At 49.4% G+C, this 25,595-nt stretch overlaps 1 protein-coding gene across 1 annotated transcript in view; it reads right to left on the bottom strand.

Moving 5' to 3' along the window:
- MYRIP (myosin VIIA and Rab interacting protein) overlaps window positions 1-25,595 on the bottom strand; it is a gene marked incomplete at both ends in the record, with an annotated part of 147,609 nt that overhangs the window by 36,817 nt on the left and 85,197 nt on the right. The window contains 6 exons of the mRNA XM_080715871.1: window positions 7,737-8,338; window positions 14,078-14,225; window positions 20,886-21,029; window positions 24,176-24,256; window positions 24,434-24,531; window positions 25,371-25,451. Of these exons, the coding sequence (XP_080571997.1) occupies window positions 7,737-8,338; window positions 14,078-14,225; window positions 20,886-21,029; window positions 24,176-24,256; window positions 24,434-24,531; window positions 25,371-25,451 (1,154 nt within the window). The remainder of the gene's footprint in view (window positions 1-7,736; window positions 8,339-14,077; window positions 14,226-20,885; window positions 21,030-24,175; window positions 24,257-24,433; window positions 24,532-25,370; window positions 25,452-25,595) is intronic.

Here is a 25,595-nt window from a genome sequence, read left to right as displayed (position 1 = left end):
TAAAAAGGGCTGGGTGTGTGGCTCAGAGGTAGAATGCCTCTGGATTCAATTCCCTGTACCAAAAATAAAGAAATGAAATAAACAAATTGGGCCATTTTTTTCTTCACCTGCTGTACTCTGGTGAATAAGGCATTTATTTATTTTCATTATAACTGGTGCAGTTAGAACAGACAGATGCACACAAAAATACATGGTGTACCCTGGTCAGCTTAGCAGACGCCATCTGGCATCTTATAGAATTTAATATTCTGTTTCTCACTGCCTCAAGGAGGAACCTGTCACTTGGAAGGCTCGGTCAGTGGGACATGGTGGTAGGTAGGGAACCAGCTGCCAGGAGGTAATTTGCTGAGGAATCTTATGACCTTTAGTACCACTATGTTAGGCGGAGGGCTTATTTTTAGCTTTTATTTCTGCAGATCAGTTGCCTGGTGTGGATTCATACTGTTTTCAGAGTCTTGTGTATCTTAGTCTAATTTGCGCACGTCTCCCACTCCTGAAGACAGAACCTCTCCTCCAACTGCTGGGCTATGCCCCTCATTGCTGTGGTTTTCCTTTCTAGAATCTTCTCTCCCAGAATCAGACTATGCCACTTATTGAGAGGGCAATATTTATTCTGCATGATTATGATGATCCCACATGAAATATCTGGGAAATTTCTGGTGTGGGATCATCAAATTTTCAGGTCAATGTTACATATGAAATAGGCAGGTCTGAGACACAAACTGACCACAGTGGGTCTTTCTCTTTGTGGAGAAATTAACAGTGTGTCAACAATGGTGGGTTGCTTCTGTGTTTTTTTTTTTTTTTCCTCTTTTTCCTGGATTCTGGTTGAATGTAGACTAATTTCCATGACCCATGAACTCGGTGGAGATTCAGGACCTGGGACACAGGCCAACATGAGAGTCAGAATCCATAAGGCAACTATAGTGCACCAATTAAAAAAGAAAAAAGAATCAGTAGAGCAAGTTTTCTGACAGCCATGTGATGACATTCAGGCAGGCCTGGGTGGAGGATCTGGGGGCATTCCAGACCCCCTTCCTTTCAGTAGTCCCTGATGGCCTGCTTTCCATTTTGAGTGAGCTAGGTTTGAGTCCCTGCCCTATAAAACAGAGAGCTTGACAGTTTCTTTCCTGGGGTTGGCCTGGTTTTATCACCACATGTAAGGATTTAATTGGTAAGTCTGCTTAATATCTGTCCAAGTGAAAACCCAAAAGAATCTATGGCAACACTAAAGTCATCATTTTTGGCAAACAATTCTTAACATCCAACAGACTCCTGGTTAAAAGCCTTGTACAGAAAGGTTCCACAGGCTCTAAAATCCCCTGACACTGAATGTAAAACTTTATCATGTTTATGTACATTTTTTTTCTGCCAAAGGAGAAGACCTAGAACATTCATTAGGTTCTCAAAACATCCCATGACACAAGAATGTCTAGGAAGTGCTATTGTACTCAGCAAGTGTCTCCACTTCCAGACACGGCCTCTGCGGCCACTTTATCTTGGAAGGCACACCAGGAAGTCTCGTGATACCTGGCCATACTTGCTGTGAACTGCTTCCAGACTATCCTTTGAGCTGGCCTGGGGATGGGGCCACCTTGCCTTAGCGAGAGTAGGTCTTCCTCAGCTACAGTCTCCTTTGCTTGGGGACGTTCTCTGGGCATATTTCAGAGCTGGGTATTTACTGGTGCCTGAGCGTTCACAGTCACTCCAGCTCCCCATCCTCTTAGCTAGTCCCCTTCAGGGAAGCATGCACTTGTCAGAGACCATTCTCTTGAATGAAGACCTACACAGCACTCACGACACAGAGCCGGGGCACAGAGCAGTCCAGTCCTGAACATACCCCGCACTCCATCCCAGAACCACCGCAGCAGCGAAAGCTGGTAGAAGTGGATCCTCGTGAGCCTGACTTGACAGAGCTGTGTCTTCTGGGCTGCATGGTCCACGCTAAGTGTCAAGATGAGGAGCCCCAAAGCGCATGCTCATGGGAAGCAGGCAGCAGCTTCGATGTGCTCTGCATCCTCTCCCCAAGGAGCTTGCCATAGTTTGGATCTTGAATGAACCTCAAAGACCACGTGTTGAAGGCTTGGTCCCCAGCTTGTGGCACTAGTGGGAGGGGCTGTGGACCCTCTTAGGAGGTGGAGCCTAGTGGGAGGAGGTTAGGTCATTGGGGGCGTGCCTGGAAGGAGCAAGTGGAACCCCGGCGCCTTCCTGTCCACATGCTCCCGCCATAAGCTTCAGGTCCAAAGTCAAGGGGGCAGGTGACCATAGACTGGAACCTTCAAAGCCATGAGCCAAACAAATCCTGACCCTCTAAGCTGATGATCTCAGGCATGTTGTGATAGAAACATGACAGAAATCTGCCCAATACAGACCTTCAGGATAAACCTCCTCTGCACCTTAGCCCCCAGGGCAGCGTCCTTGCAGGGACAGGTTTATTTCTCGATGATGACTTCCATTACTCAAAGAGCCACTCCTGCGTCACTCCTTTCCCACTGTCTTTTAGAAACTCCGAAGGGGATTTTTGGTGTCTTTATCTTAGGATTAGGACATCATGGAATCTATTCCAGGAACTAACATTACCCCTGGCTCCATCCTATCTTTCTTACCCTGGTTTTTCCTCTGTCCTACTTTTTCTCATCACTACATTTTAATTTTACTTTCTCCTGCTTATATTTATATAAACGACTTTATTTCTGGTGCATGACATATCCATATTAAATAAAGGTATACTTACCAATTATTAGTTATACAAAATTAGTAGCTTCTTCCTATGTTAAGATTCTTAAGACATTTCTAAAGAATAATCAAGACCTAGAATGCTGGATGGGGGCACGTTTACCCTGAGAAAACAAGTCTCACTAATGAGTACAACCAAAAATGAAACACCGAAGGGAACTAAAATAGTCTCCTGCAATCCCCAAACCTCAATCAACAGAAGATAAGTCAGCGGCCTTCCAATTTAAAACGGCATCTGGCAAACATCTTTCATACGATCGCTCCAAATTTCCCACCAAAATTGTGTGGGAAGATGCAGAAAAAGATGAAACTCCACAATACTAAAAAGAGTTGTTTTGGTTTTTTTGTTTTGGCACCTTGGAGAAAAGAGATTTTAAATAATCACTTAGCTTGTGCAAAGAATTAAGAAATGCCAAGACACTTTTAGAAAATGATATAAGTATTGTAAAAAAAAAAGCAGTGAAGGGAAGGTAGTCTTTGTACAGAGATGGTACTTCAAGATTAGGAAAACAAAATAGAAAGTGAAAACAAAACAAAACAGGCTCTTGAAAATAAAATAATGTTAATGTGTATTAAAGAAGGAATCTGAAACTGGTAGATAAATGATAATGATTTGGGGAGCAGTGGTTAAATTGAAAAGAAAAAAAAAGGCTGGATCTTCCCTCACGATCAGAAAAACAAAGTACAGACAAAGAGCTAAGGAGAAAATACAAACAGAACCTAGTAACCTTGAGGACTTAAGGTCTTCTTGAATGTAGATACAAAACTTTGAAAAAAATACAAATATTTTCTATTTATCAGGAAATAACTGAAAAATTGCTACTAAGAAAATTTTTGTATATAAAATATACTTAGTGTCAAAAAGAAGAGAGTACTTTCATGTGTCACCATCAAGGAACTAAAATTTAGCTAATATATATTTTTTTAAAAACTCAATGTCTGAACGCCAATAAGAAAAAGATAAATGGTCCAATAAAATAAAACATGAAAAAATATAACTTTTACAGAAGAAAAAATTCAGATAGCCTTAACACAGGAAAAAAATGCTTAATCTCGGTAGCAATTATGAAAATGCTAACTAAAAGAAGTTTTTTTTCTAACATAAAACTGGCAAAAATTTCACAGACTGTTGACAACATGTGCTACCACACTTACAAGCTATGGCTGTATAAATGGCTGAGGTCTCGGGAGCTTAATTTGGCAAGTTTACTTTAAAATGTAAGACCCACTGTGTTAATCAGCTTTCTGTCGCTGTCACCAAAACACCTGACAAGCAACTTAGGGGAGAAACATTTATTTTGGCTCATAGCTTCTGAGGTCAGTTCATGGCTGGCCAGCTCCATTGCTCTGGGCCTGGGCGAGGTTAAAGCTGCACGCCAGGGTAGAGAGTCAAATGCAAGGAAAGTTGCTCAGCTCATGGCAGCTGGAAAGCAGAGAGGAAGGACCAGAGAGAACAGACGCCCATCATGGAACGCCCCAGTGACCTGCTTCCTTCAGTTACATCCCAACTCCCAGGAGTCTGTTTAGCTATTAGTGGACGAATTCATTAAGGAGGTCGGGGACCTCCTGACCTGATAATTTCCCCCTGAACACCACCGTATTGCAGAACACACGAGCTTCTGGGGGATATTCTAGGTTCAAATCCTAAGGTTCAAATTCTATCACCCATATTTACCCCAAATCTGCAATTCCACTCTTGCACTTGCATAAAAAGAGCTGCATAATGACATTCTGTGTGGTATTGCTTATAACATCAAAACACTGAGAAGTCTTTAAGTAATCTGTCACTGTGGAACAGTGGTGTGCCACCGGGGTCACCAGGGGGGTGTTGGAAAGTCACCGGACCCGGCCGGGAAGAGTCTGTTACCACTTAAAATTGTCTGTGCACAGTGGAGGTGATGGCAAAAAAGACTGATCAGACTTACTCTTGTTTTAAGATCTACAGACAACGTGCTACTTAATGCTTGCACAAGGCGCACTGCTGAACCCTCCATACGCCACCTCTGCGCACTCTTTTGCACACGCAGCTCTATGTGTGCTGAAACCTCCATCACTTACTGTTACGAGAAAGCCATGCAAGAATATGGACGGAATGATGCCAGCTTTGCTAGAACACGGATGCATTTACTGAGTTATATTTCTAAATATACTTTAGGTATATATATATATATACATACACATACACACAGAGATGGATTCGCACCAAATATACCTGTAGTCACTTAGGGGGGAAAAACCAGTTATCTAGTGTTGTGGCCAAAGGGGAATTGCATCTGTATATTTTCATATCTTTGCATTATATTAAGCTCATGTGTCTTATATTCATTTATTTATATAATTAAAAGTGAGTAACAATTTACATACATTATTTAGCTTAAAAGAATGTTTTCCTTAGCCGGGTGTGGTGGTGCATGCTTGTCATTCCAGTATGTGGGAGGCTAAGACAAGAGGATCGCGGTTCACAGACAGCCTCAGCTACTTAGTGAGGCCCTCTGCAACTCAGCAAGACCCTGTTTTAAAATAAAGACTAAAAAATAAGGTTGGGGGTGTAGGTTGGAGGTAGAATGCCCCTGGATTCCATGCCCAGTACCTAAAAAGAAAAACAAAAAACTTTTCTTTCCCTCTCTCTCTCTCTCTCTCTCTCTCTCTCTCTCTTTCTTTCTTTCTTTCTTTCTTTCTTTTTCTTTCTTCTAAATGGGTGCAGCGGGCCAGGGTTTTGTGTCTCCGGCAGTGGAGCGCCATCCCCACCTAGTGGGGAGGAGAGGACACTGCCACCTGCTCAAGGTCATTCCAGGAAGGAAGAGGCAATGTCTTCTGACCGGCCTTTGCTTTCTCCCCGCTTATGCCTTAAAAAGATTAACACCACAACACAACTTCCAAGCCACTCCGTAAGAGGCAGGGAGCCATTGGGCATTTATACCTTCAAGTAAATCATGGATTTGACCTTCAGGATTATTCCTGAGGCACGTCACCCAAAGTCTCCATTGAGCTAGATAATAATGCTGGGCTGGACTTTTTTGTGTTTATGGCTATAACAAAACCCCACAAAGCAGATTTTAATGATCCTCTGTTTTACAGAGGAGAAAATAAGAGCAACGAACCCAAATGGGACTTTATTCTAGGCAATATATTAGCAGGTCAGGGAGGAGTGACCCCAGAGGCAATGACCGGAGGACCCCTGAGTCTAAGCTATCTTCACAGGGGTCTCAGAATCAGGGATCCGACCATCCACAGAAAATCTTATCCATCTACAGATCTCACCATCAATAGAAGGTCTCATAACCAGTACTAGTGAAGTCCCAGCCGTGGCCTGTGGATCTGTGTGCGCCGCCTGCAGCTACGGAGGACAGCTGCTAGCCCACCGATAGATTCCAACCTCAAACCTTCGCCTCTCTTTTCCCTCTGAGGAATTTCTCGGGCCCCAAACACACACACCTGGCTGTGTATGGAGTCACTGCCCACCCTGGGAAGGGACAGCCTTCCACCGATGGAGAATGGAAGACCTGGGTATAGTGCCCCCTGTGCTCTGATGGGACCCCAAGTTGTGGCCCACGGGGCTTCCCAGAGGGTCTCTGGCAGGACGGAGCCCCCGCCACCTAAGCCTACCTTAAATGCCATTTCCCACTTCTCTGTCTCACCAGTGGGCTTGGGGGCTTTCCTTCATATAAACCACCCACACACAGCTCCTTGACTCAAGTTTTATTTCAGTGGCACCAAAACCAAGAGTGCAGGGAACTCGAGCGCAGCAGTGACATCCAGGAGGTGAGTCTGGGAAGTCAACTTGGTATCAGTGTGACTGGTCAATGTCTCTAAGTGTACCGAAGGCAGTGGCGCCATGGCTGGGGCTTTCATAAAACTTGGTTTCAAATACTACAGTCCCAAGCTCACTTAGATGAGATTATTTACACTTCCCCAGGCCACACGTATCAGGTTTGAGTTTAGAAATACCACTATGAGGGGGCTCCACAAGGTGTGGTGATGGGTCTGTAGTGATGAGCAGGGTTTCACCTGAAGGGGGTGAGGCAAGGGAATAGCTCCAGCCAGGGCTCAGAGCGGAGCAAGCAGGGTGTGTTTAGAGACCAGAAAATCAACCTGCATGGAGTCCATGAACCAACGGAATTGTAGGCAAAACTCTGTGTGTGTGTGTGTGTGTGTGTGTGTGTGTGTGTGTGTGTGTGACAGAGAGGGAGAGGGAGAGGGAGAGGGAGAGGGAGAGGGAGAGGGAAAGGGAGAGGGAGAGAGAGAGAGAGTATATAAATGAAGGAATATATACAGGTGCATTTTTTTTTCCCCAGAGAGAGATTCCAAGCTTTAATTGTATGCACAAAGTAGGCCCATCAACTCCACTGCGCGAGCAGATCTGCGGAGGCTCCTGGGAGGGGTGCCATGCAGACCAAAGGATCTCAGTGTAATTGAACTGTGCCCTGAGTTATCGTATTGAAACAGCAGCCACCGAGTTTCCATGCTGTGTCCAGGGCAGAGCTTAGCTCTCTGTAAACACCTCCTGCACTTGGCCCCACCATCCTCTGAGCCGGGTTCTAACATCTCCATTTTACAGACGGGGAAATGGAGAGTGAGGAGATGCCTTGCCCAAGGCTACAGCTGGATTAGAACCCATAAGTCTGCCTCTAGATCCTTCACCCTCAACCCTAAGCCACTGGCCCTCAGACTTTAGTGCAGGGGAGAATCACCAGGAGGCCGAGTCTGAACGGACCAGGCACAGGCTTGGGGAGGGCCCCCACGAGCTCCCAGGTATGCTGATGCTGGTGGTCGGGGGGGGGTCACGCTTTGCAAACCACACTTTGAACGCCAAGCTATCTCCAAAGAGAGCACAGAGCCCCAGCGAGTTGAGAGGCCCTGGCTGGGGACAATAGCCACATAGCGGCAAAATCAAGGTGAGATGTGTGGATCCAAACCCAGGACTCTCTGGGCCACGGCCCCGCAGGAGTGACATCCTACCTAGAAGACGTGCGTAAACGTTTACGTGGAAGTTCTCTCACCTGAGGATGAGCGCTGGGGGAAGAGGGGTCCTTGTTTACTTCCTCTGAGCATGCGCGGGCCCGCCTCCACCGCCTGGCTCTCCTGTCTGCAGTGTGCGGGGCCTCCTCATTTTCGCTGCTATCTGAGGTCTCCCCACTGGCTGTCTGGAGGTTGAAGTTCACGTCCAGCTCGCCCTGGAGGCGCATCCTCTCCGCTGCAGGGTTCTTGGGAGCCTTCCTCGACACCCAGGACAGTCTGGCCTGGCGACCGGCTTCCCTGGAGGAGCCTGCGGAGGAGGTCTCAGAGTCAGAGCACATGGCCTCGGGGTTGGGGGAGGTGGCTGAGAGGCCTTGACCAGAGCCCTGGGCCAGTACAAGCTGAGGCTGGGGGTTCTTGGGTGAGCCTCGGGACCGTGGGCATAGTGTACTCAGAGCCTCGTTCCAGTCAAAGTCCTCCGTGCTGTCGGACCCCATCTCTTCGTAGGCAGACGCCACCCTGGAAGCCACCTCCAGGGCCTGAAATGTCCCGCTCTTGGGCTTGGCCAGCAGGCGGGTGGGGGGCAGAGTGCCGTCCTTCAGAGCCACCCAGTTGCCATCCGGACTCTGCAAAACCGGGGCCGGATCTGTGTGGTGATAGGAGAGAGAAACCAGAGAGGGCTGTCACCATCACAGAGCAAGGTGAGGATGCACCTGTCACCTCCTGGAGACTGTCACCAGGGAGTGAATAGTCGGGCACAATGGGGGGGGGCGGTTTAAAGTCCTCAGGAAGCCCCTGGAGGCCTCACAGAGGGAGAGACACGGAGAGCTGGCTCTCCTTTCTTGTCATCCTGGGTCCATGACCACTTTGGTCTCTTAGGAATCTCTCCCAAGGCTGGTAGGGAGAGAGAGGAGAGTTCCACCTCTTTGACCTTGGGTCATGACTCTGCCCCCTGGCCATCATTCCCCATCCTGCATAGGAAACCAGATTCCCTGGTCTCCTCGGCACCAAGCACCTCCACCCTTGGGGTGTGCACAGCTTGGCTCACAGCAGCCTGGGGAGGGGGTGGGGCGGTCTATATTTAACTCCAGGCAAGTGCCTTGGTGCAGAAAGGACTTGAGGCCAAACAAGGGAGGCTGGTGTTTCCAATTTCATCTCATGGAGAAGGGAAATGAAGATAGGTAAAGTCAAATGAAGAAAAGCTGAGTTAAGTCGCTTGGGAAAGGTCACAAAGAGGCGGAGCCATGGAGTCCTTCAGGGTGCATCCTCTGTGGGGCTCCTGGCAGTGCTGGGTAATGGGCTGAACCTGCACAGAGGTCCCAGCCCACTGCACAGTGCCGAGCAAGGGCAGCCTGGGGCCGGGCTGTGGCCACAGGCTGGGCTGATCTGAACTGGACTCGGGCCTTCCGGGGTGGCCAGGGCTAGACTGCAAGGGCTGACCTACACATGCCGGGAGCAGGGGGAGTAAGTATAGCTTTGTTTTGCTTTTGCTGAAGGCTAACAGAAGCCCAAGCCTTTCGCCATGGTGCCCATGTGCTCCCTTAGCTGCGGGCACAGCAGATGCCAGTAGAAGCCGCGTTTCACCAGGGCCCTTGCAGGTGCCTGGGGTGGGGTGGGTGACGAGGGCCTCTTGCAGGGGCCCTTTCCCACCTCGCGTGTGGGTGCCAGCTTCCGGCCTGGAGGCCTACAGGGCCACAACTCTGCTGTGGTGGGACCGTGGCAGAGGGCCTACCTTGTGCTACTCAGAGCACCTAGCTTTTCTAAGGATCACACTCCCCCTGCTCCATAGGATGGACTGAGAGGTGTCCGTGCTTCACGGTGCTGTCCGCAGAGCATCGAACCACAGTCTCGGGCAGTGTAGACGTGGGAGAACAGTGGTTTCCAACTCAGCCACCCAGTTCCATGTCCACCGCCTGTGGCTCAGGCTGGCAGGACACCAACCTCCTTTCCCTTGGAGTCAGGAGGTGGGGTCTTCTCTCATCTGGGCGGATGACGGCCCTGGGAGCAGGCCAGTGTAGACAGGGATGCTGGAAGCCCGAGGCCGAGTTCTTTGCCCTTCTCCTGCTGCTCCTACATGGTCACTTGTATTTATTGCACCACTAGGGGAAGCCCTGCAGGCCCATCGGCAGCTCTTCCTACAGCCCCGTTCCCAAAGCAAGTCTCGTCCTCCGGCTAGATGTGGGCATTTCAGGAATGTATTGCCTAAGCACTGTCAAGGCTGGAAGTGGAGTTGGCATGGCGTACCCAGAGCACAGAGCCCCTGCGGCGGATGAACCCCAATTCTGCACCAGCCCTCCTGCTGAGACACACATACATACACGTGACTGCTAAAAACAGCCCAGAGGACATAACCTTCCAGGGTGCCGGCCACCTCCGGGTCTTCCGTTCCACATTTCTGCTCTGCTAAGGGCAAGCACTGCCTTTGGGAAATATCTGCTTCCTGCTAAAAGGGTCACAATTCCCTCAAGACCTCTGGGGCTGGCATGAACGTTTTAGCATGTTAAGGGTTGAGCATTCCATAGAAAACCCAGACATTTTCTAACCAAGTGCTTTTATTTTTAGTCTAAAAACTTTTAACCCTGAGAGAGGTGGGGATCTCAGGGCAGAGTATAAAACCATTTTACGTGTGATACTAATGAATTAAGCTTAATGTTTATATGCAATTAATGTGACTGCCTTGTTTTACAGAAAATTACAGAGAAAATCAGCTCCTGAAAACAAAATCTCTTTGTGAATTTATCAGGAGGGCTCAAGATTCAGTGGGAAACTATTTTGTAAACTGGAGTGTCTTGAAGTTTTTTTTTTTTTTTTAATAATATCCTACAAGCTGGGCGTGGTGGCGCACGCTTGTAATCCCAGTATTTAGGAGGCTGAGACCGGAGGATCGCGGTTTGTGGACAGCCTCAGCTACTTAGTGAGGCCCTTTGCAACTCAGTGAGACCCTGTTTCAAAATAAAGAATAAAAAAAAAAAATAGGGCAGGGGACGTAGCTTGGAGGTCAAATGCCCCTGGGTTTCATCCTCAGACCCGCAGGAAAAAAAAATTAAAAAAATTAAAAAATAATCCTACAAATGGATTCTTTAGTAAATCTGAATCTTTGAAATGCTGGTTTTAGTGTATGGTTTTTACGGAGTATTTTTTTTTTTTTTTTTTTTTTTTTTTGTGGCCCTAGGGTGGAACCTAGGGGCATTCTACCTCTGAGCTACACTCCCAGCCCTATTTTTTTTTTTACTCTTGATTTTGATTCAGGGTCTCACTGAGTTACAAAGGGCCTAAGTAGCTGAGGCTGTCTGTGAACCGCGATCCTTCTGTCTCAGCCTTCCAAATGCTGTGATTACAAGCGTGCATTGCCACGCCCAGCATTATGGTGGGGTTTTTATGGTGAAGTTTTTTTTTAAAAATAATATCCTATAGCTGGGCTTGGTGGCGCACGCTTGTAATCCCCGCGCTTGGGAGGCAGAGACAGGAGGATTGCGCAGATTCGAAGCCAGCCTCGATGGTTTAAGAGACCCTGTTTCCAAATAAAAAAAAATAATATAGGTCTGGGAGTGTAGCCCGGACGTAGAAGGGTTTCCAGGAACCCCAGTACCACAAATATAAATATATATATATATATATATATATATATATATATATATATATATATAAAATCTCCTGATGTTTCCCTTTGTAAATCTGAATTTTTGAGATGTTGGTCATAGTGTGTGATTTTTATGGTATTTTCAACTACTGTGAAAACACCTATCACTGTACCCAGGATATTTAGATCTGAAGGCCAGCTCTGCTCATATTAGCTCTGGGGGACTGGACCAGAGTGAGTCCATTGGCCTCACTGCCCATAACCTTGTTATCTTTAAACAAGATAATGACAGCACTTGGCAACTTTGTTGGAGGAATAAATAAAACAGTGTCTGCAAATGGACTCTGTGCGTTGCAAAATGATATTTAAAGGCTAGTAATGATTGCTTAGTGAAGACCTATTATATGATATTCTCATATGCCCTGTGGAACCTAAGAGTCCTTTCTCTGTAGGAATGTGAAGATATATATATATATATATATATATGCATTTATATGCATATATATGTATATATGTGTATATATATGTATATATGACTATTATCTGGAAATAAAATAGCACTTAAAAAACAAAAGCCATAGCCGGGCGTGGTGGCACATGCTTGTAATCCCAGCATTCGGGAGGCTGAGACCTGGAGGATCGCGGTTCATGAACAGCCTCAGCTACTTAGGGAGGCCCTCAGCAACTCAGTGAGACCCAGTTTCAAAAATAAAGAATAAAAAATAGGGCAGGGGGTGTAGCTCGGAGGTCGAATGCCCCTGGGTTCCATCTCCAGATACACACACACACACACACACACACACACACACACACACACACGCCATAAGCATAAAGAAAATATGTGTGCTACAGAGTCTGCGGTGTTACGGCTCCGCAGTTTCTGCTGATGGGTAGGTACTAAAGGGTTAACAGGGAAAGGATCTCTTTTGATTCCTTGCACTGGGGCACATTTTGTTTAGAGAGCTGTTGGCTGCCTGGGTTCCCTTACAGACCAGATATGACAGCCTTGCCTTTAAAGGCAATTATTCTTTTTTGTTGTTGTTGTTGTTGTTGTTGTGGTACTTGGGGTGGAACCCAGGGGGCTTTCTACCTCCGGGCTATATTCCCAGACCTATTTTTTAAATATATATTTTAGAAACAGGGTCTCACTAAGTTGCTGAGAGCCTCACTAAGTAGCTGAGGCTGGCTTCGAACCTGCACGATCCTCCTGTCTCAGCCTCCCAAGCGCGGGGATTACAAGCGTGCGCCACCCTGCCTGGCTTAAAGGCAATTATTCTAGGGTGACTATGTTGTGGTTAACCTCCTCTGTGGCTGTATTTGTTGTCCAAGAGAAGGGTCTCAAGCTGTCATATCACATCAGATGAGAACAGAGTTAATAGTTTTTTTTCACGTGAGGACACACGAGCTGGCTTCTGTCCAGTGGCATGACCATACTAGGTTAAAAAAGGGAGAACCCTGTGCTGTGGGGGCTCCCTTACTGACAGCCATGAGCTCCAGGACACCCCTGAGTACTGGCCCTTCCTGTGGCCCACAGGGTTACAAGCATCTTGTAGCCTCTTGATATCTGACTTTTAAAAAGTGACTCAGCGAATCAAAGTCTCTTCATTTTAAGGGGTTACATGACTCATCGGTTTTATAAGGGACTGTGTCATAGATATTGAGGTGAGTTCAACTGCCCTGTTTAGAAACAGAACACTCTAGAAAAGTAAGCAGGGAGGGCTCAGACGCAAGCAAATCACAGTTCCATCCTTAGGAGCGGCAGGATAGGCCACTTCCCATCAAAGACCTCTCGTGGCTGGGGGACATCACTAGGCTACCTTGGATACACAGGACTACATTTCCCAGGTCCCCCTGCATGGAGTTGGGGCCACGTGGCTGGTCTCTGCCAGAGGCTGGGCATGACGGTGAGTGCAGAGGTGGCCAGCGGGCCTCCTCCATCTGCGGACCGAATGTAGACCATCCAGCAGAAAACTCAGAGGCCTTGGAGAATGGCAGAGCTGCCAGGCCCCTGAAGGCCTCCAGAGGCCAGGGGAAACTGAACCACACAGGTGCGAGGTAAAAAAGAAAACTGCTATACCAAGTTGCTCAAATGCTTGGCTTACTTGTTATAGCAGCCAATGTTACCCTGACCAATGTATCCGGTTTCAGCAAGGATACCCATAAAACCAGGCTGAGACTGAATTTGAAAACTGAAATATTCTGAGAAGTTGGTTTGGCGATCCTGGCCCACACAAGGCCCATCCTCCTGGTGTACCTACAATAGGTGTTTGCAGCAGGGGCATGTAGGAGAGTCATTTAAAAGTGTTTGCCCAGCTGGGCGTGGTGGCGCATGCTTGTAATGCCAGTACTTGGGAGGCTGAGACAGGAGGATCACGCAGGTTCGAAGCCAGCCTCAGCTACTTAGTGAGGCCCTCTGCAACTTCGTGAGACCTTGTTTCAAAATAAAGAATAAAAGTAGAGCTGGGGGTGTAGCTCGGAGGCAGAATGCCTCTGGGTTCCATTCCCAGTAAAACTCTCTCTTTCTCTCTCTCTCCCCCACCCCCAGGAGCATCCCCCAGTCCCACAGGTCCTAGCAAAGAATGCAGAGCCTTCCTTCTGCCACCGCCACTAAGAACACTACCCAGGTGGACAAGGCGAGTGTGTGCTGGGCTACAGGCCGTGTGACCTGGTGGTCCAGCTGCCCCAGTGGGCGCGCACCAGCTCCAACTTCTGGGAAGAAGGGCTGAGTGGCCACCCCATAGCCAAGAGGCCTGCAGACATGCTCCTGAACCCCACAGGCCAACCAGAGGTGCTTAAGAGCGTTACTTGTTCTGTCCAGCCCGTCCACATCCTGCCAGCTGCCCAGCGCCGGCTCCTCCCTCGGCTGCTGGTCCCTGGGCTGCCTGGACGCAGACTCCAGGGGCGACGTCTTCAGAGCATCTTCTCCAGTGAACGAGAACGCAGACTGGGACCGCTGTGGGAGGAAAGGAGGGAGGTGTGAGCACGTCAGGCACAGTTGTCCCTGGATGAAGACCTTCGGCTTTGGGGCAGACCCTGCACTGCATGGAGAAGACACGTTTAATAGCACTGGCCCTTCTCTAGTGAGACTTCAAAGCTGCACCTCAGTATACGATGCCACGCCATCGTACAAGTGGTTTCCTGATTATTCTGTTCCGTGTGGCCAGCTAACCAGGAAGCACAGGGGCAGAGGAGACACCTCCAGGGCCAGCACTCAGATGTCCCCTTCTGGTCCAGCCACTCCCTCAGCCCATGTTTTTGTTAGGCTAAGAGCTGCCTCGGGTGTACCACAACTAAAGCATTCTCCTGCAAAGACTTCCACACCTACAGAAATGCGTGATGCTGGGCGTGGAGGTCCCGCCTGTAACCCCAGTACTTGGGAGGCTGAGACAGGAGGATGGCAGGTACACAGCCAGACTCAGAAACATAGTGAGACCCTGCTTCAAAATAAAAAAATAAGCCGGGCGTGGTGGCGCACGCTTGTAATCCCCGCGCTTGGGAGGTGGAGACAGGAGGATCGCGCAGGTTCGAAGCCAGCCATGCTGGCTTAGGAGACCCTGTTTCCAAATAAAAAAAAGTATAAAGTAGGTTTGGGAGTGTAGCCCGGAGGTAGAAGGGCTTCCAGGAACACCAGTGCCACCAAAAAAAATAAAATAAAATAAAAATAAAATAGGACTGGGAGTATAGCTCAGAGGTAGAACACTGCTGGGTTTAATCCCCAGTGACAGACACACACACACACACACACACACACACACACACACACACACACGTACACACTCACAGTGATAACACAACATACGTGTTGCCATAGATAAGCAATCAAAGCATGATCAGCCCACAGACCCAGGACTATTATCCATATTCCCGTTTAGACCCCGAGTCTAAGGGCAGAAAACAAACAGAAGCCTTCGCAGAGGCGGTGGAAACGGGAGTTGAAATGACGAAGTAATCTTGAGTTGTATCCTACGTAATTCTGAAGCTTAAAGACCGTGAACATGAAACTTTACCAAACATGAAGAGACCTGTTTTTCCTTTGCTGCTTAGTGAAGGAACTCTATTCTGTTGGTTGCTTTGGTATTTTTTTTTTTTTTTTTTTTTTAACGTGGTTAAGCTCAGGAGGAGGGCACAGCCAGGAAGCCACTCCAAGATGCCCATCTGAAGGATTACGGACAATCTGGGCCTGTAGCTCCCCCTGCTGGCCAGCCGACATCACTGCCTATAGTCCTACTCAATCCTACCTTGGAGCTGCCATCTCTATTTTTATTTATTTTTGATTTTGAAACAAGGTCTCACTGGGCTGCTGAGGCTCTTAATTTCTAAGGCTGGCCTCAAACCTATGATCCCCCCGCCTGAGCCTCTCAAGTACTGGATTACAGACGGTACCATCAAGCTTGGCCCAACAGTCCCATTCTTCTCTCCAAGGCTCACCTCACCCCTTTTCTTCCTTTTCTCCCATGGGTACTTAGAACAGGAGACCAAGATGAGCTGGGCATGGTGGTGCACACTTGTAATCCCAGCATTCAGGAGCCTGAGACAGGAGGAATGCAAGTTTGAGGACAGCCTCAGCTACTTAGTGAGGCCCTTTGCAACTCAGTGAGACCCTGTTTCAAAATAATATGGAATAAAAAATAGGGCTGGGTGTTGCTTGGAGGTAGAACGTCCCTGGGTTCCACCCCTAGTACCACAAAAAAAAAAAAAAAAAAAAAAAAAAAAAAAAAAAAAAGGAGACCAAAGAGCACTGTTCGGGAGAGCTGTGGGCAGGGCTGACAGTGGCTTGGAGTTAGACTCAGGAGTCTGCTGTCCTTGGGCTCGAATACCACGTCTGCTACAAAAACCTAGCCAAGAGACTTAATTCCTTGAGCGATGTGGAAACTTAGCCACCCCTGTGTTCAGGATAAACTGCACAATGTGTTAGCTTTAAAAAAAAAAAGTTTGAGCGTAATAAAGACAAGCAACGGAGCCAGCACAGGCTATCGAGGCGAGGCTGAGCTTCCTGGCTGGAGCTTGGAGGGAGGGTGCTGTACTCTGGCCTTGCTCCAGAAGGCTCTGAGCGGTCTAAGGGCACAGCGACAGACACAGCTCCAGGCCCAGCATGCCGTCACACAGGTAGGCGAGGACCCGGGAGCCCCCCACGCCCCGCACAGGGCGCGGGTTCCCTGTGCCGTGGAGTACGGGGCAGGGTGTTCTCATTCTGGACTGTAAGAATCCTCTAGTTCCCCCCACAAGGCCTGGGGGTGATCGAGGAGGAAGATGAGCTTACAGGAAAAACATGGACTCTTCTAAGCTGTGTACCAGGATCCCCACCTGCCACCATCTCTATGGAAAGGCAGAGAGAATGTGGCGGTCCCCCAGGCCTGCCCCCACCCATTTGGGGTTCTGAGGATTAAACCCAAGGGCGTTCCACCTCTGAGCTACACCCCAGCCTATTTTATTTTTTTATTTGGAAACAGGGTCTTGCTAAGTTGCTTAGGCTGACCTCGAACCTGTAATCCTCCTGTCTCGGCCTCCCAAGTGCTGGGATTCCAGGTGTGTGTGACCATGCCCTTCTTATTTTTCCTACTGGGCAAGTGGCCTTGAGGACTATACCTGGCCCTCCTCTCTCCCTCTCCCTCCTCCTCCTCTTCCTCCTCCTTCTTCCTCTCTCTCTCTCTCTCTCTCTCTCTCTCTCTCTCTCCCTCTTGACTCTGTCTCTGTCTCTGTCTCTCCCCTTCCAGCCACCATGAGCCAAGCCACCCAACTCTATCGCACCCTGACGCTACACTAGCTATTGTGTTTCTGTCTTGGAGCCGGCCAACCATGGACTGAATCTCTAAAAACCTGAGTCCACATAAACCTTTCCTCTAAGCTGCTCTTGTTTGGGTCACGGTAATAAAGAAGCTTATTCAGTCCACAAGACCCATTTCCAGCAGGAAACAGCAAGGACTGACCGTGTCTGGTCCCCTGGAATTGAACTGATGAGGCAGCTTGGCTACGACGAAGGTTCTCTTGGGGCTAAGCATCCAGGGACTTGTCTGATTCTACTAAATCCATGACAGGTAAACAGGGGCTTCCAGAGAGCACAGGGATCAAGTCTGATGGCCAATCAGCAGGCGGGAGTTATTAGACATGAAGGGAACATCCTCCTAAGGTGAACCCCCATGCAGGAAGGGAACAGACCCCCGGCGCCAGCTCCACCCAGGACTGGGCAAGGACCATGGGGATCTTTCAATATCCTGCTATAGCCGTTGGTGTGTGGCCCCTTTCACAGATTGTGGGCTTCTTGAAGGCAGGGGAGGTCTCTTATGTGTGAGCCCCAGTCTCATGTTTGCAACTGGATTTTTGGGATGGATGACAGATCTGGCTTTTAAGGATCCGAGAGCCCCAAGCACTGGGTCCAGCGTTATTGAAGGTCACATATGTGATTCAGTGCATATAGGCTTTAAACAAAAACCCATACGTTTCCTACTCTGAATCGCTGCATACATGTTTTTAAAAGGGAAACATAAGGCCGGGCTTGATGGCGCACACTTGTAATCCCAGCATTTGGGAGGTTGAGATAGGATGGTCGCAGTTTGCAGATAGCCTCAGCTACTTAGCGAGGTCCTTTACAATGCAACTCAGTGAGACCCTGTTTTAAAATAAAAAATAAAATACAGGGCTGGGGGTGTAGCTTGGAGGTAGAATGCCCTTGGGTTCCATCCATAATACCGCAAAAAAAGAGAGAAAAATGTAATATTTTATATTTCATTTTGTAGGGACTCAAACCCTCTTTTGTGTAAGTCCCGTGTGTCTTTAGATTAGTGGAGATCCATTTTTATAAGACAAAACTGATCCCCAAGAAACAAGACCAAGAAACAAAGAGTCCCTCCCCAACAGGGAAAATGGATCCTGTATATGTATATTTTTTTCATGAGAATTAGGGATGCCAAGTTTTTACAGTATGTCTCAGGTAAACGATTGGCTCACGACGGAAAAAGACTGATCCCTGACAATCACAAAAGGTCTAAGGGAATTGCCTCTGAGGGGTCCCAGGTCACTGAGGTCAGGGTGTAAAACCACAGTTGAGACCCAAGACCTGGTTTTGACACCTGTTCACTGCAATTAACATAGAGCCCAGCAGATGGCACCACAGCAATGCTTTTAGCACCAGCTGGTGCATCCTCTGGTCTCACTTTCTCACTACTCTGGCTGAGACTTTGTGCCCACCCTTCCTCTCCCATCCACACACTCTGCCTTTCGTTCTGGTCTTTCTGGCTCTGAGCTAATGTTCTTCCATTCTCTCCTACTGACGGCCTTTGCTCCAAGCCTGGGAGCAGCTGGCTTGATCCCCTCAGGACTCCTCACCCATACCCACGGGCTCTGAAGCTCTGGGGAAACCCGAGTGGCCTTTGCAGTCTCCACACGTCCTTCCAGGACAACAGGAACGGGTTCTACCTAGGCCTCTTAGCACAATGTATCCCTGCGATGACTGCTGTGATTATCATCTCTGCCAACGGGACGGGCTCCCGTAGGCGCTGACCACAGCTTCAAATGGTCTTTGCTCTCAAAGAGCTCACAATGATCAACCAGAAAGAATGGTTTTAGGATTCTGGATTTGAGAATAAACAATTGGAAAATAGCTTTGCTTTCCTTTTTTTTTTTTTTTGTGGTACTGGGGATGAATCCAGGGGCTTTCTATCTCAGAGCTAGACCCCTATCCCTATTTTTAATTTCTTATTTGAAACAAGATCTCACTAAGTTGCAGAGGGCCTCACTAAGTAGCTGAAGCTGTCTGCAAACTGTGATCCTCCTGTCTCAGCCTCCCAAGAACTGGGTATTACAGATGTGCACCACCATGCCCAGCCTTTTCTGTATTTTTAGAACCAGACAAAGGTGTTGAATCCAGCCTGCTAATTATAATAACAATAAAAACACATTGCTCTCTACTATGGCTGTTCAAAGGGAAGGGTGAAGGCGGGCTGGGGCTCAGGCCCCAGGCCTGTAATCCCAGTACTTGGGAGGCTGAGTCGGTGGGAGTGCAGGCTCGAGATCAGCTTCACATCTGAGCAAGACTGCCTGCAACTTAAGGAGACCCTATTTCAAAATAAGAAATAAAAAGGGCTGGGAGCGTAGCTTGGAGGTAGAACGCCCCTGGGTTCAATCCCCAGTACCACAAACAAAACAAAACAAAGCAAAGCAAAGCAAAATAAGACAACACAAAAGAGGATGAATGGGAGAGAGAACACAACAGAAACACACAGAGAAAGGCTGAGAAAAGCGGACAGGGGGACAGAAAGAGCCTCCGAGAGGCCCATTCTATCGCCAGGCACACGGCGCAGGGCTCCCGCCGCCGGCCTCATCCTTATCTACGGGATCGCCAGAGTATTAGAGACACCTTTGTCCACGCAGGCGCCCAGAGCGCCATTGCGCGACTCTGACTACAGCCCTTTAGGATACTAATCTCAAGGCTTTGAAAGCCAGAGCTGCACTATGAGGGCGGAAATTAAAAAGGGAATCATCACTCTGAACTTTCTTTCAAGAGAAGAGACGAGACACCTCATCTGGGTGGAGATGAGTCAAGCCTGGGTTTGCAGTGAAGCTGGGACAGCGGGGCTCACAGGGTTTGGGGGATTCTGCAGTTATTCCCTGAGCCACAGGCACCAGGTCAGTAAAAGAGAAAGGAGGAGGCCCTGCCAGGAGGCCACAGTTTAGAGACCTCCTCTGGAACCCATAATGAGGCCGTCTTGACGCCGGCAGCATGCCAGCATCACCTGGGGACTCCTGGTACGAATGCAGATGCCCGGGCTCCACCCCCAGCCCCTGGACTCAGAACCCTGGGTGCGAGGCTCGGGCAGGGGTGCCGATGAGCTTCCAGGGTGCGGACGGCCAGTGCAAGGGCCGCTGTTTCTGATGTCCCGAGCCGTGTGACCTGCCAGTTCAAGTCTGTGCTCTGTCTAGTGATGACACACCTGCTTTTCTCCCTTGATGTCCTCTGTTTTGCCTTATTTAACCTTCAAAATGACTTTCTGGGGTAGCGGAAAGGTTCTCTGTCCACACCATCTGATGTAGTAGCAGCCACTAGGTGACAGGTGGAATTGGGACACTCGAAACCTGGCCGGTGTGAATTGGATTTTGAATTTTATTTAATTTTGTGACCTGGTCCGCCATAAGGAAGGAGGGGAGCCCGAGCATCTCAGAGCTGAAAGGGGAGTTTGACTTATTTACATCTTCCTTTTTCCTAAACTTGTCTCTGGGTAGAAACCCCTCTCCACGCTCCTAACAGCCAGCCAGCCAGCCAGCCAGCCAGCCAGCCTGTCTGTCTGTCTGTCTGTCTGTCTCCATTCTCTCTTCTCTCACCAGGCTCCCACTCATGTCCTCTCTCGGTCTTTCACTCTCTGCCCACCCTTCGGGACCCAGCCAGCCAGCCTGTCTGTCTGTCTGTCTGTCTGTCTGTCTCCATTCTCTCTTCTCTCACCAGGCTCCCACTCATGTCCTTTCTCGGTCTTTCACTCTCTGCCCACCCTTCGGGACCCAGTGGACGCAGCAGTCAACTACAGATGCCTAAACATGGCGCCCCATGCACCTCAATGTAGAGCGGCCCCGCCCTGCACAGGCGCGGGCATGTTTCTGGGTGCTGGCACTGTGGGGAACTCACCCAGATAGCGGCCGGCGCCTGGCAGCCTCCTGGGGCGGCAGGGCTGCCCTTGTCCGTCACCCTGGAGCCGCCTCTCTGGGGCTGTGGCCACTCGGGCTCCTCCTCGAGTTGCGGTTCGGTTTTGCTCTTCTGTTTCCTTATAATCTGGGTGGAAGGCAAATGAGGACAAGTGACTGGAGAAGCTTCTAGAGACTCTATGACCATCTGGAGTGACTGGGGCTATCCCCGGGATTTGTTGGTTGGTTGGTTTGCTTCTTAGCAGTTTAGTTTCCACAGAATAACAGCTTGTTTCTGACCCGCCTTGTGCCCAAACAGCGCGTATGGCCTTGTTTTGGTCTGCTTCTCGAATGTTCGCCCAAGGTTCATGTGTGGGAGGCTGGTCCCCAGTGCAGCAAGGTTCAGAGCTGGGGCTTTTGGAAAGTGACTGAGTCATAGAAGACCTGACCTCATCAGCTGATTAATTTCCGGATGGATTAATAATTTGATGGCATTATTGGAATGTGTGTGTGGGGCTACTTGGAAGAAGTAGGCCACTTGTCCCTGGTCCCTTCATCTCTCTCTCCCCCTCTCCCTGCTTGCTGGCTGTCATGAGTGGAGAGTGGAACAGCTTTCTTCTGCCACATCCTTCCGCCCTGATGTTTCTGCCTTGAAGCCAGCCAATCAAAGACTGAACCGCTGAAACGGGCCCAATGGAGCCCTCCTCCCTCAAGGTTTTATGTGAGATGCTTCGGTTATAGCGACAAAAAGCTAATGCGAGCCTTGAAGTCTACGACTCTTTACTGTTTATTATAGAGTCTTCCTTCTGTGTCCACAGGGGATTGGTTGCAGGAAGCTCTCTCCCCTGCAGACACCAGTATTCAAGTCTCTTGTGGTCTAGTATTTGCATTGAATCTTTACATGTCTTCCCGTGTGCTCTAACTTCTAGGTTACTTATAATTCCTGATACACTATAAATGATTTGTAAACACTACGCTGCCTTGTTTAGAGGAGAAGAAGAAGAAGAGGAGGAGGAGGAGGAAGGAGGAGGAAGAGGAGAAAGAGGAGAAAGAGGAGGAGGAGAAGGAGGAGGAGGAGAAAGAGGAGGAGGAAGGAGGAGGAAGAGGAGAAAGAGGAGGAGGAAGGAGGAGGAAGAGGAGAAAGAGGAGGAGGAAAAAGAGGAGGAGGAAGAGGAGGAGGAGAAGGAGGAGGAGGAGAAAGAGGAGGAGGAAGGAGGAGGAAGAGGAGAAAGAGGAGGAGGAAAAAGAGGAGGAGGAGAAGAAGAGGAGGAGGAGGAGGAGGAGGAGGAGGAGAAGAAGAAGAAGAAGAAGCAGAAGAAGGGGAGGAGGAGGAGGAGGAGAAAGAGAAGGAGGAGAAAGAGGAGGAGGAGAAAGAGGAGGAGGAGAAAGAGGAGGAGGAAGGAGGAGGAAGAGGAGAAAGAGGAGGAAAAAGAGGAGGAGGAGGAGAAGAAGAGGAGGAGGAGGAGGAGGAGGAGGAGGAGGAGAAGAAGAAGAAGAAGAAGAAGAAGAAGAAGAAGAAGAAGAAGAAGAAGAAGAGGAGGAGGAGGAGGAGGAGGAAGAGGAGGAGGAGGAGGAGGAGGAGAAGGAGAAGGAGAAGAGGTAGAAAAAGAGGGAGAAGGAGAAGATGATGACGGAGAAGAAGAGGAGGAGGAGGAGGAGGAGGAGGAGGAGGAGGAGAAAGAGCCACCCTTGGATATCCAACCCAGATGCGCCCATCACAGGCCTAACAGCCTAGTACAGGGATGAGAGGCCAGGAAGGAGGCCAGGCAGCGGGCGAGTGAGAGGGAGAGTGGCTCTGTGAGATGGCAGAAGGCTGCAGAAGCTCCTCCTAGAAGCACTTCAGTCCTGCAGATTCACCTGGTACCTAGCCCATGAAAAATTCAAGTTTTGCCTTTTGGAACTTTCTGGAATTTTTTTTCTTAAATATTTTCAGCCCATGTTGGGTAAATCTGTGGATGAAGACCGCATGGATGCAAGCCATGTACTAACCATAAGACACTTTTATGGTGTTAACAGCTTTTACCTAAGCACCTACCACACTAGATCCTGTGCAAGGCACCATGTGTGCTTTATTTTACCCTCAAAATAATTGTAAGAGGTGCACACTATACTTATCCCCACTTTACAGATAAAGAAAACAGGTTCAGAGAGATTAGGTTAGCCAGGCGTGGTGGCACGTGCCTGTAATCCCAGTACTTGGGAGGCCGAGACAGAAGGATCGCAGGTGCAAGCCCAGCCTCAGTATCTTAGTGAGGCTCTTAGCAACTTAGACATTGTTTCAAAATTTAAAAAAATTTTTTTAAAGAAATCATAGCTTGGAGGTAGAATGCCCCTGGGCTCAATCCCTGGTTCCACCAAAAAGATAGGTAGATAGATAGATAGATAGATAGATGATAGGTAGATAGATAGGCAGACAGAGTTATCAGTCAAGCCCATGTGGCTCATAACTGGTGGAGCTGGATCTTGACCCCACTGCTGCTGCTCTAAGTACTGACTCAGGAAGCACCTGGGAGCCCTGGGAGGGGGCAGGTACAACAGCTGGTGGAGATGCTTTGGTCCCAGCAGCACCTTTGAGGCACCAGCTGTGCTTGAGCAGCGATTTGACCTGACTGGTTCCGCCTGAGCCAAGGTCTCTGGGCTCCCAGCTTCTAAGGGCGGAAAGCAGCCAAGACAGCTGTTAGGCCACCAAGATGGACACACTCTTCAGTGCCCTTTAGACCAGGGAGGGTGTGGAAGAAGAAGGCTGAGGGCCCAGGGGAAGGAGGAACTGAGACGCCTGCCCATGCAAAGGGGCCTGGTCAAGCAAGCCCCATGCGTGCAGATCTCAGACTGGCTATGGATGGTGGGGTCCTGGGCCTCCCCTTGCAGGTGGCAGGGGGAGCCGGGTTTCTTGTCCTCTTCAACACTGAATGCTGGGTCGTGGTAGTTGGTGTGCTTAATTTACAGCTGAAAAGGTACAGAGTCGGGATCAAAGATGCTTTGAACTGCGACGGGGTGAGACATCTGTAGACTGGGCAGAAGTGGACTTGGCAGGTGAGTAAGATACAAATTACTGGGGTGGGAAAGGAAGACTGGGGGCTTTCGATGCTCCTTGTGTAAAGACCTTTGCTTAAGGCCTCTGTGGTCCCTCTGAGGACAGGAGAAGAAACTCCTCCATCTTATAGGTAACAGCGTCGAGGGCGGAGCCTGGCCCTAAGCGCCCCTTTGCTTGTTTCTCTCTCTGGCTGTCTGCCCCGGGAGCCTGGTGCCCCCCAGGCGGGAGGCCACAGTGACCTGGACGCCGGGCTTGCCTACCTTCTGCAGGATGGTGGTGGCCAGTTCCTCAGTCAGCTCCTCCTTGTGGTCCCGCAGGTAGCTGGCCTCGTTCTGCTTATCCTAGGAATTGAGGCGTGCGGGGCCGCTGTTTAGAGAGAGGCTGGACCACTCACATAGATGGAGTCGGACACCCTCTAGGAAATGGCAGTGGCACTGACTCCTCCCTCGCCCCATAACTTTCTCCTGGCAGCTGGGACCCCCACCCATACCTCCCACCAGAGAAGAGCGGGGCCCTACCAGGCTGTCCCCGTGGGCTTCTGCTTTGGTGATGGCTTCCTCGATGGCCTCTTCAGCCACTCGTAGGGCAACAGCCACGGTGTCCATCATGCTGTGTCCTGGACAGGAAGCAACACGGAGAGCTTTCTCAAGGGGACCACAAGTCACGTGACCGTCCCCGTCAAGCTCCTGCCCCTGGGGCTCCAGGACAAGCTCCGAACGGCTCACGGTGGCACGCGAGTCCCTGGTCCCTCCCACCCACCTCCCGCCTGGCATTCACGTCTCACACCCCAGACACAGCAGATTATTTATGATTCTTTGAGCACTACTGCCCGTCTCTTCCTAATCCTGTTCTCTCGCTCTTCTGCCCTCCGGTCTCCTGCTCAGCAAGTGAAATGGTTTCTGGGGCTCTAAGAAAATATAGGTTCTGCCTTCGCTCTCTCAGATAAAGCTTGTTTTCTTTTGTGCATTAACCATATCATCGGGATGAGCAGGCTGGAAGTTATTCAATGTCCTAAGGACACTGGGCCATGCCGATGGTTTAGTACAAATGCAAAAATCCACGGGAACAGATTTTACACCATAAGCCAATGTCAATAACACTGACAATGGCCAACCTCGCAGAGCTCAACCACAGGCCAGGCTGCAGGCCGAGAGTCAGGCAAACACAATCATACCTGATCCTTACAAGGACCCAGTGAGCAGGTACCACGTAGCTACCATTTTGTAGATGGTAACTTTGAAGCACAGAGTGGTTGGAATACTTGACCAAGGCTACACAGCACGGTAGTGAGTGAACTAAGATTTGAGTGGCGTCCTCTGTCTCCAGAGCCATAGAGACTGGCAGGAAGGGTAAATGGCTGCCCTGCAGGGCAAGAGTGCGGCTGGGACACCCAACCCAACGACTGTGCTTCTCATCCTCCAACTTCTGGTTGCCGGAAACTCTAAAGCAACTCACCTTCCGACTGCCTATAAAATGTCGAGTCGCTGCCTGAAACGCTTCCTTCATTCTCCAAGGCTGACTCGAAAAAGCCTCCTCCTAGGGGAGAGGGAGAGAAAATACGCTCAGCCTTTGACAAGCCCTGGTATACTGTGACCCTGAACTGGCATCGCTAGTACCCACTCTGATGGTCAGCCTTGCAAAAGGTCGAGGGAATCGCTGGGTCCCACGATGGTGCCCCGA

This window comes from Muscardinus avellanarius (genome assembly GCF_963383645.1).
Source record: "Muscardinus avellanarius genome assembly, chromosome: 18".
NCBI lineage: Eukaryota > Metazoa > Chordata > Mammalia > Rodentia > Gliridae > Muscardinus > Muscardinus avellanarius.
Note: the sequence above shows the minus strand (reverse complement) of the source record. Positions and strands in the feature narration are given on the sequence as shown.